Here is a 10842-nt window from a genome sequence, read left to right as displayed (position 1 = left end):
GGTGGAAACACATCATCATCTTGGAGCACTTAGCTGCTGGTTTTTGCAGAGAAGTGTCAGCAGTACTGCAACAGGGGACAAACAGTGGGCTGTCTCTCCTCCTGAAAAGATTTATAAAAGATGGGTCACCAAAGACATTCTGTGAGACTTTTGAGGTCTGTTGTCTAGGTTTCGGAGTAACACTGCACCTGAAGAACATGCGTTAGCCTTGAGTAGTACCGTCCAGAGAGACATGCTGATAGAGATTGATAGAGAAAACCTTGCTGGGCAGAATGAGAAACTGGCCACCCGAGATCACATGGGCAGTGTGCTGTATGGCAAAGTAATCCAGAGCTAGAAAGAGAGGGACTAGTAAGGAAATAATAAGGAGATATAAGTATATACAGTATTATAGTAGCTCAGGTGGGTACCTGCATCAGCATGCATAGGCTGCAAAGGAACAAGTAATAGGTTTATTCCACGCTGAAAAGAGAAGAAAGAAAACACAACGTTTCGGCCATGGAGCCTTTTTGAGGTTTGAGCAGCCTGAAGAAGGCCGAAACGTTGCGTTTTCTTTCTTCTCTTTTCAGCATGGAATAAACCTATTACTTGTTCATCTGGAGTATTATAGTAGTTGCTTTTAGAACATAATTTAATACCTCCATATTTCACATCAAAACATTATTTTAGGAATGCCTGGCTCAGGGAAGTACCTCTGTTACCTCTGTCACATCACAAAGGTTTAAGATTTCCACAATAACAATGTGTTTAGCCCTTTTTCTTACATAAATGAGGCTCTGTATCTGCAGTACAGGCTCTGTTTTATATAAAGTTCACATGTGGACTGGAAGTATTGCACTAGTGTGATGCCCGCTGTTCAATGCATCAAACACGTAAGTTTTAAACGGACGGAGTTATCACAAACATTTTTTGTAGGTTGTGTACGAAATCAAGGATTTCTCAGCTCGTTAAAGAGTTCAAACATTAAAATAATTTTATCTCGATTTTATTGCCTGTATATAGAATATTATAAATACCTGCATTCCTCCTCCTTACCGCTAGGTGTCCCTGTGGGATCTCGTCTGCTCTGTTGTCCAATAGAAATCTCTAGGGCTGACCCGGTAGGGGATGTCAGAGGGTTGGTTGGGATAATTCAGACATGGCGTGGAGGGGCTGTTTCTTATGTTGGAGTAAGGGGGATATCCTAACTTTATCTTACCGAGGAAGCAGGTTCGTGCCTTAAATATTTATCAGTAGGTAAAGCGTTTACCGAGTCGACCGTCGACTCTCGTTAAGTCACGTTAAAAGATAACTAAACAAGAAGCTGATGACAGACTGACCTTATGCAATTTTTGTAACTCGATTTATAGAGGGTCTCTTCCATCATTGGAGTCTGTAGATCTCTAATTAAACCACAGATCGTGCTTTTCTACATTTGTAATGTCGTGTTTGTTTTTGCTTATGTCTGGCAAGTCAGGTATTTTCAAATACAGTATTATAAAAATGATGTAAGTAGTGTAGGTTTTTTTTTGTAAACTATTTTAAGTGTACCGTAAAGGTCAGCGCATTTGCTAATGTCTGGTAAATGGCACTATGTTTGAAAACTTCGCTTACCTAGCAAATCTGTAGGTCTGGCTCAAGACAAGAGGAGCTTAATGGCTTAATTAACTTTTGACAAGTTGTGAAGTAAAACAAAAGACAACTGTTGTTCAGCAAACAATCATTCAGATTCTTCGGACAAAAGCCGGTTTATTATCTATATGAACATTAATACTAAGTGTAATGTATAATGTCAACAATCTGTTATAATGAATTTAGGCTATAATGTATTTTTTTCAATGTAGGCTTTAGAAACGCATATATAAACACACTTAGTACACGCATAGAGGTGTTTTATTGACAGTTTTCCTTTTTTCTCTTTGAAAGCTGCTAGAATGTGGTTGACGCCTGTGTGCGTAGCGGGGGTGTTGGGGTGGGCAATGCGAGAGGAGTAAGGCGCGTGCGAGTGTGTCAGGGCAATGAGGGGCTGGCCGCGCGGCCCCGCGGACGGTCCGCGAGAGGCTCTGCGGTCCGTGACGCGCGCTTCTTCTCGCGTGGCAGGGCCGCCTTCCTGACGCAGCAGCGGCGCGGCTTCCGCAGAGCCTCGAAGAAGACCGAAACGAAGCCGGTGGAGGCCGAGGATGCGGGGCGCAGGCAGCCGGTTTCCAGCGACACAGCGGTCCAGAAAAAGGGGTTGGCCCCGCACTCGGAGGCCCCGGCCCCCGCAGCCGCCCGGTCCTTCACCAGGCTTTTCAAGCCCATGGTGTTCACCTTAGGGGTAGGTGCTCTTCGTCTGGTGGTGAGGGTGTTTTTGGGGGGTCTCTTCGTAGCCCACGTGGATCAAGATTGCAGGAAAATGGGGGCAGGGGTCAAAAACAGTAAAAGTGACCATGTGTTACCTGCTTTTTATAATTGCTTGCACTTATATAGCGCTCTTCTGGACACTCCACTCAAAGCGCTTTACAGGTAATGGGGACTCCCCTCCACCACCACCAATGTGCAGCCTCACCTGGATGAAGCCAATTCATAGAGGGGGATTATTAGGAGGCCATGATTGGTAAGGGCCAATGGGGAATTTGGCCAGGACGCCGGGGTTACACCCCTACTCTTTTTGAGAAACACTCTGGGATTTTTAATGACCAAGGAGAGTCAGGACCTCGGTTTTACATCTCATCCGAAGGACGGGTAGTCTCTGTTCGTCATGTCTTTCCAGTTTCCACCTGTACATACAGATCATTAGGTTTAAATGGAACAGGCGTCATGGGCAGAATCCTGGGAAGTTTGGAATACAGGCTGTGCCAGGGGCTGACTGCGGCTGGACACTCCCATAACGTGGCCTGGTCCACAGCAGTGTCCCTTCCCTGCGCGTCCAGCAGAGGTTTTTACAGGCTGAGCCCATGTGGAACAGGGTTTATGCCTCTGCGGTGAAATTGTCCGGAAAAAAATAAATAAAACTGACTTCTGTAGTGTCAAACAAATGACAAAGTTCAGGTGTCTCTGAAGCAGTAGTCTCTTTATTCATATGCATGTGGAAGTCCCGCTTGCAGCCACCAGACTTAAAAAATAAGTAGCTGAAGATGGTCCTTTATACCTTAAAACAAAAGGAGTTATTATGACTCATTCTAAACAAATGATAAGACGGCAACACATGCCAATTAATTATATATAAGTTGCCGACTAGACAATAGTTCTTTTCATATTCTGGGCATACAGCCAGCTTAGCAAATACATGCCCCTTATCTTACTGACCAAGGACAGGCAGCATCTTTATATATATTTGAGCACAAAGCCTACTTCAAGCCACTAGACTGCATAGTTTGCAAAAAATTACAAAAACAAGAAATTATATTATCTAATTTCCCGAGCGGCTCTCTTATCTTCTTCACTTCTCATATCTGTACGTGAGGGAAAAATGTGGCGACCTTCTGACACTGGACATACCCATGTTGAGTGGTGAAGTGCAGGCCCTTGTGACTAAGACCCTGTCAGTTTACAGGCTGCTCCTTCGCTACGGCGGCGATCTGGCAGTACGAGTCCCTGAAGTCCAGAGTCCAGAGCTACTTCAATGAAGTCCGGGCGGACTGGCTCGAGAGGATCCGCCCGCAGAAGCAGGGAGATATCCGGAAACAGGTACAGACGGAGCTGCAGACTAGGGCTGTAGTTCAGGGTTTGGACAACCTGCTGGGTTTGGGTTGGGAGTTACTGGGCTTTGTTTTCCTCTATGGGTGGCAAATGTATTGGTCTCGCAGACTAATGTTTAACTAAACTCAACAGCCCAAAATGTTGTGTTGTAGCTTTCTCTTCACTCAGGGAACATGTACAAAACTCCCATTTCTTTCACTCTGAGAACTAGGATCAGGTATTTAAAATCCAGGAAGGTATTGTCTGCTCCAGTAGTAGACCAAGTGGATGTGATATCTCCTGTGGAGGAAGATGCCAGCAATATCTTCAAAATGGATTACCTGGAAAGCTTCACATAACGTCCAGATGGGGTCCTTGGATTAAAAAGACAAAGGAAACAAAATGGGCAGAGAGGAATCCTCTTCTTTGTAACCTTTCTTATGTTCTTAGTTTCTGCAGTAGCCAAAGCCCGGATACTGTGTTTTACAGACTGAGGACTCCAATTACTGGCACCGCTGGTGGAGTCAACCCTCAGACTTACCCTGAGCTGCTGTTGTTCTGTTTCAGGTGAACCAGTGGTGGAGCAGCCTGAGTGAGGGGCAGAGGACAGTCACAGGTGGGTCAGCCTTCCAGTTATTGTTTGTTTTAAACATTTCATCACGGAAATGTTCCAGAGTGGTACCCATGGATAGTTAACAAATGAATAATCAAAACCACCTCGCAGTTATTGGATCAAAAGAGATGTATTCACAAGCCTGATTACAATGTAATAGGGCTGCCTCACGTCACCTGAAGTCTTGTTGCCTTGTTCTGAATCCCAGAACATGGTGCTGGGCATACCTGGAAATGGTCTATTTTGCGATCTAAATGGGAGGTTTTGAATGTTACTGCATACATTTTAATTTCATTGTAGTTTGAAATGCACTTATCAATGCCAATTGTTTTTACCCTCAAAATACAAAAATAGAGTTGCAGTTTGCCTTTAAGTTAAGAAAAATTATTTGCTAAGAACCAGTGCAGTGTTTCCACAGTACTTTAGCGTTTTTATGCATTTCAATAATTGTTGCTAAAAAATTATTGAACCCCTTACATTTACATTGCTGTTAAATAGCCCTCCATCATGGAGTGTAGTGCAATATTATCATTTTCCATTTCTGGACTTCAACAAGCTGAACTCTGACAGAACCTGCCCAATTTTGTCCTCTGACAGCCCGGCACCTGCAAATTGTGGAAAGTGGAGTGGTCTGGACTGAAAGTAGTGAGGTCTAGTATTTTTTGCCCATCCTGCAAAGCTTGAAGTGATTTCATGTGAATATTGGAGGTTGTTTCAGGTGCAACAGCGTTGCATAGTTTTTGACAGAGGATTTCATAGTATTGTGTGCAACTAGATTTCTTCTATCTTTCAATTCCTCTATGATAAAGTTCCTGAACGACAAATTTCCAGTACTGGAGAAAACTTTTAAATTACACTACGATTACACACAGTGTAGTGTTCTCTCAGGCAATGGCCTCCAGCATTGATATTTTAGCATACAAGAAGAATAAAAGCCCGTTGCTTGCACCCAGTAGGCTCTGGCCAATCCATGACCCTGAATTGGAAGAATCGGTAATAAAATGGATGGATGAGGAAGAAAATGTTTTATTTGCAATAGTGAGGACCGAGTCTGTCTTCAAAGGCATCTGGAAAGTTAAGGTTTTGGAGCTATAGGTACAGTTCACTTCTTATTTGAAACAAGATAAATTCTTGCCTAACAGTATGTCACTTTTGGCTTCATTACTGAACAACATGGCTTTATAAGGTTAGTTAGAGGGGGGTTTCCGAAATCAGAGAAATATTGGCGAGACATTTAAGGAATTTGTTGCAGTCCCTAAGCATCATGCACTCCTAATGTTCTCCTCTTCCCTTCTGTATCCACAGGGATTATCGCTGCTAACGCACTGGTGTTCTGTTTATGGAGAGTGCCTTCCATGCAACGGACCATGATGAAATACTTCACCTCCAGTCCTGCTTCCAGTGAGCATCTAACCTCTGGGCTTGCTTTATTAAGCCTCTTCAACTACTGTAGCTAAGACGTACATTGTATTTGCATTGCTGTTTGTCCTCATTAAACCGGGCAAAGCCAGACACAAAGTGCTAATCCTTACATACGGTAGTTTATCTGCAATCACTTAACAAGATAAACCAGTATGATGTGAAACCAAAGCAGTAATGGTTGTGTGCTGCTTGTTCTTCATTGTTGAAATCCTTGGGTTGGAATACCTGTAAATGGAAATTTCTTCCAAGTGCAGTGGTCCTCCCAGCTTGGCAGTGATTTCTAGAATTGATCAATGCTAGAGGGCTTCTGTGGTTTAAAATACTCTGACCTGATTTGCAACTGATATAATTCCTACCAAAATATATATATGTATTCCTATTTATTCCCACTTTCTGGGCCACTCAAAATTGTTAATTATTGTTAAAGAAAGGAATAAAAAACCTGTATTCAGGATATGCATATCATGGATGCAGTATATAAGGGAAAGGTTGTTAATCAATTGAATACACTAGACCAGGGCCCAACCTGAATGTGAGACAATTATTTTATATCGAAACCACATTAGGATGCAGGTATGAGTGTGGGTTTATTTGGGCACACCAAGACCAAGAATCAGTTCATGTAATGAATATAGAAATAAACAGCTGCTTGTCAGTTATTGATGGATCGAAAGTGTAGTTTGTGAGTGTGTTAAAACAAGTACAATTCGCTACCACCCAAGACTTATAATTTAAATTCCTGCACGGGTATATTGACAAGTTTAAAAGCCTGCATGTAGGTAATTTAATTCATCTTACAAAGGATACAAATAGACAAAGCCTTGCTCAGTAAATGATCGCTTTAATATAAACATTAAAACGTACCAGTATTTGGAAAACTTACTGATTTTAAAAAAGGTAGATGCTTTAAACATTACCTGCTTGCAATTGGAAGATTTTTTTTATTTGAATAATTAAAAAAAATCCAAATTATTATTCTAAACTAAATAGGATATTTAACACTTAAAAGCAAGCCCCAGTCAGATGTTTTGCCAACAGGAGCTTCCTGCTGTATGCAAACCTAGCTGAAGACCGACTGTTACATGTAAGTATATAAGCCTGTATTGCTGTATACCGATGAAAGCCGATTGAGCTGCTCGAGTCTGATCGGTGTCTCTTGCCATCTCTCTCAGAGGCTGTGTGCGCCCCGATGATCCTCTCCACCTTCAGCCATTACTCCCTGTTCCACATGGCCGCCAACATGTACGTGCTGTGGAGCTTCTCCTCCAGCGTCGTCTCCCTGCTGGGCCGCGAGCAGTTCATGGCTGTGTACCTTTCCGCAGGTGAGGGAAGGGCTTTCAAGGGGGCAGGAGACTAAGATGATGGTGCCAGACACAACTAGCAAGTGCCGTCCTTAATCAGATCCCTTCTGTGTTTTGTTCATTTCAGTTTTCCATCACACTAGGGATTTCAGGTGCCTCAATGATAAATGAACCTTATAACACAAGAGAAAATGAAGTGGAAGTGCATTTAAAGCCATCAATGGAGGGTTTTCTTTTTACGCAAAGAGTTGTGGGAGTGTGCAACAAGCTGTCCAGCCATATTGTTGAAGCCAGTACCCTGATTTCTGTCAAGAAAGGACTGGATGAGAATCTTGGATCAGTTAACTGCTAACTACCAAGTGGGCTAGATGGCCTTAATTCAGTTTAACCTGTAAACGTGTGAGAGCAAATAATGATTGTAGTTCAGAACGTTTGGTTAGTGGTGCAGTTTTCATGAACATTTCGTTTATCTCTGCTCAATCCTTGTCATTCTCAGGTGTGATTTCAACATTCGTAAGCTATGTATGCAAAACAGCCATGGGTAGACTAGGCCCCTCGCTCGGAGCTGTAAGTAATACAAATGCACAGAGATTTAATTTAATCTTAATTAAGAGATTAAATGCTGTTTTAGGAACAGTATGCTACTGCTGTGTGACCAACCTAAGGAAAATACTGAAATAGTTTTGGTGAAATCTGAACTAGACGGTAATTCAAAACAATATTGAAAACAATTTCTAATCAGGGGAGATGTGCTTGCGCAAGTGTTAATCAATCCTTTTTCACTTGAGTGCCTCGCATTGCTTTTGTTAATCCCCAATGTACACTCCTGATGGCAGATTCAATTTATTTTTTTTGCAAAGCATTGAATTAACGCAATGCAGTGCACAGTTTCCCATTGACTTTTTTTCAAGCCGTGCAATCAAAATTCAATTTGACGTTTTTGTGGTAAAAGTATTGAAACTGAGCTTTGGGATTTTAATTCCATGAAAATGCAGCTTGTCTTTTCCTGTCCGCCCCCAGTCTGGCGCCATCATGACCGTCCTGGCTGCGGTCTGCACGAAGATGCCTGAGGCCAAGCTGGCCATCATCTTCCTGCCCATGTTCACCTTCACAGCTGGCAGTGTGAGTAGCCAAGCAGCTGCCATACTCAAATTCAAGGCTCATCGTTGGCATGGGCAACGAATTACGGTGTTGCCTAAGCAGAAAAAACACACTTGCAGACCTGAGCTGAAATGTGTGTGTGTGCACACCCACATGAACGCATGTGCTGCTCCCAGGTTTCTTTTGCAGTTTACATGGTTGCTGATAAGAGTTTTTGATTGTAACTGAGGGGTGGCATGGTGGCGCAGTGGTTAGCGTTGCGGCCTTGCAGTGCTGGACCTCTGGTTTCAGTTGCGGACCTGTTCTCCCCGTGTTTGCGTAGGTTTCCTCCAGGTGCTCCAGTTTCCTCCCACAGCCCAAAAGGTGCGTGTGTCTGTGTTTGCCCTATGATGGGAGGGTGTTCTGTCCAGGGTGTATCCTGCCTTGTACCCGTTTGTTACTGGGATAGATTACAGCTCCCCCGTGACCCTGAATTGGATGAAGCAGTTAGAAAATGAATAGATGTATTGTTGCTGAATTTGGACCATGTAATTGCAAGTGGTATTTTGTTCTCTCCTAGATTATTTCTGGTTTTCTTTCTAAACTGACTTTAAGTATTAAATGGTATTTTTTGGCTCAGAAGGTCTGTATGTTTTTTTTATTACTAAAATCCACATAATGTTGTATGATGTTTTTAGTCGTCATTTTTTTTTTTGGTCATTCTTCTTTCTGGCAGTGTCTGCAGCATGATGCCTTTTCATCTTGCATGGTCTCCCTTTCATCATTCTAGGCTTTGAAAGCAATCGTCGCCATGGACACGGCTGGCCTCATTTTGGGATGGAGGTTCTTTGACCACGCCGCTCATTTAGGGGGAGCCCTGTTCGGAATGTGAGTGAGCCCGTGTCCTCGTCCTTCTCACGGGGGGAGCTGACTGCTCAGCCTCCTGATGCCTGCGTGCCTGCCATGCTTCTGTCTGCTTCTGCCGAAACTGGCTCTTGCTGGAGAGCGCTAGAGCATAAGAAAGTTTACAGATGAGAAAAGGCCCTTTAGTCCATCTTGCTTGCGAGCTTGTAAGTAACTTGTTGATTGAAAGATCTCGCCCAGCTTTTCCTTGAAGGATCTCAGGGAGTCAACAGTGTTGCTGGGCGGTTTATTCCAGAAACACCTCCTGCTTTCAGTGTAGTGCATACTCTATTCATCAGTGGGTAACTCTGGAAACTGAGGAGCACAAGCACTGATTTCCCATGGAAAAGGGAGGTTGTTTCTGAACTGGCAGGCGATCGGGCAGTGATTTGAATTCAGCCGTGAAAAATGGGATATCAAGAATGCACCTTGAAGATGATGATCGTAGAACCAGTGTTAAACAGTGCAGAGTCACCGTGAGTCTGCATGCCTGGTGTTGTACTGTTTTCATACGGCTTTTCTTTATCCCCTCTTGCTGCAGCTGGTACGTGTTCTACGGGCACGAGCTGATCTGGAAGAACCGGGAGCCCCTGGTGAAGATCTGGCACGAGATGAGGACTCGCGGCCCTGGAGGAGGAGGGGGCGCCTCCCCCTAGGCAGCAGGCTGTGTCGGGGTCTGTGAAGAGCTGCTCTCAGGCCTCGTGGACGTCAGATCACCTGGACCCGCAGCACAGGCTCTACTGCGGATCTGCACAGGCTCTACTGCGGATCCGCGCAGACGAGAGACAGGCTCCTGCTGCTGCATAGTGATTGTTCACATATAGGGAAGACCCTGCATTCTTTCGTTTACGGACAGATCTCATCAAGATCATCTCAAATTTGGAGAAAGCAAGAGTTTTTGCAATGACTGCCCTAAATCATGGCTCAGTCAGGCTCCTTCTGTATTGGTAATACTCAGCTGCTTGATGTTTTCTTAATATTGTCAGGGGGAGGTAAGGAGGAGTCACCTGATCTGAGCAAAGCATCAACTTTGTCACCTGGCAGTTGACATTCACCTCCCATTGGGCAGGTGATGAAGGCTTGCAGGTCATCTCCCACATTTCCCATTAGGCCTTCTCCCCCGTTTCGGCCGATACTGCTATATATGCAATACAGAGTAACTGAACTGGTAAGGGGCGAAGGTTTTTAAACTACTTTACGGTTGTGGTAAAACTTGGGATAATGATAGCATCTGTTCATGAATTTAATTTATACATTTAAACATTGAAATTAATTAAACCTAAATGTGTTACTTGAGAAAACAAAAGACCGCTCAGTATTTTTTTTGCTTTATCTCGTATCTCAGGACCCCGGTAAGCAATGCCAATGAAGCAGGTAATTGGAGAAATTCGTTGGGGAGTGTTTCATCGTGATAAACCATGCATTTACATTAGCAGATAAGCACCAGGATGAAGGTGTTCATGGCTGCTGACTGCACTAAGCGCCAGTGTGTTAGACCTCACAGTGGAAGTGTGCCGAGTGCTAGGATTTGCAAGGGTGCAGGACCTCTTCTGTAGCTTCCGTGTCTTGTATTTGGGATTGGGGTGGTGGGGCGCAGTGATGCACAGAACGGCAACGGCCTTAAGAGAAAAGCGCTTTAATTTTCTTACATTGTTGCTCTATTTGTAGTTTTCTTCTCACTTGGACAACTATCCTTTCTTGGTGTTCACACCTCAGAATGTTTCCCAACAGAACTATCCTTACAGTAGGTACACCACATTGCACACTGTTGGCATCTCCATCGTGGTCAGCCCGCCAAGCAGAAAATTGCGTTATCCAGCTGAATAAAATGAAATAAATATCACTATATGTACAGTAGAAGCCAAAACACTTGATTTTAATTTG

At 43.7% G+C, this 10842-nt stretch overlaps 1 protein-coding gene across 1 annotated transcript; it reads left to right on the top strand.

Moving 5' to 3' along the window:
• Positions 1-1110: 1110 nt before the first annotated feature.
• On the top strand, positions 1111-10264 carry LOC102695026 (presenilin-associated rhomboid-like protein, mitochondrial). Its single transcript, XM_015361558.2, has 10 exons — positions 1111-1209; positions 2080-2296; positions 3508-3648; positions 4207-4255; positions 5558-5653; positions 6847-6996; positions 7472-7542; positions 7996-8097; positions 8846-8943; positions 9500-10264. Exons 1-10 carry the CDS (start codon positions 1139-1141, stop codon positions 9612-9614), a joined length of 1110 nt encoding a protein of 369 aa, XP_015217044.2. The 5' UTR covers positions 1111-1138; the 3' UTR covers positions 9615-10264.
• The last annotated feature ends 578 nt before the right edge of the window (positions 10265-10842 follow it).

Source organism: Lepisosteus oculatus, chromosome 13 (genome assembly GCF_040954835.1).
Source record: "Lepisosteus oculatus isolate fLepOcu1 chromosome 13, fLepOcu1.hap2, whole genome shotgun sequence".
NCBI classification, from domain to species: Eukaryota; Metazoa; Chordata; class Actinopteri; order Semionotiformes; family Lepisosteidae; genus Lepisosteus; species Lepisosteus oculatus.
Note: the sequence above shows the minus strand (reverse complement) of the source record. Positions and strands in the feature narration are given on the sequence as shown.

What these genes read in the sequence shown, in the direction of transcription:
- LOC102695026 (XM_015361558.2), top strand. Translation starts at nt 1,139, where the DNA reads ATGGCGTGGAGGGGCTGTTTCTTATGTTGGAGTAAGGGGGATATCCTA. An exon ending in TTATCTTACCGAGGAAGCAG is followed by an intron (nt 1,210 to 2,079) that starts GTTCGTGCCTTA and finishes CTCGCGTGGCAG; the next exon opens with GGCCGCCTTCCTGACGCAGC. An exon ending in GGGGCAGAGGACAGTCACAG is followed by an intron (nt 4,256 to 5,557) that starts GTGGGTCAGCCT and finishes CTGTATCCACAG; the next exon opens with GGATTATCGCTGCTAACGCA.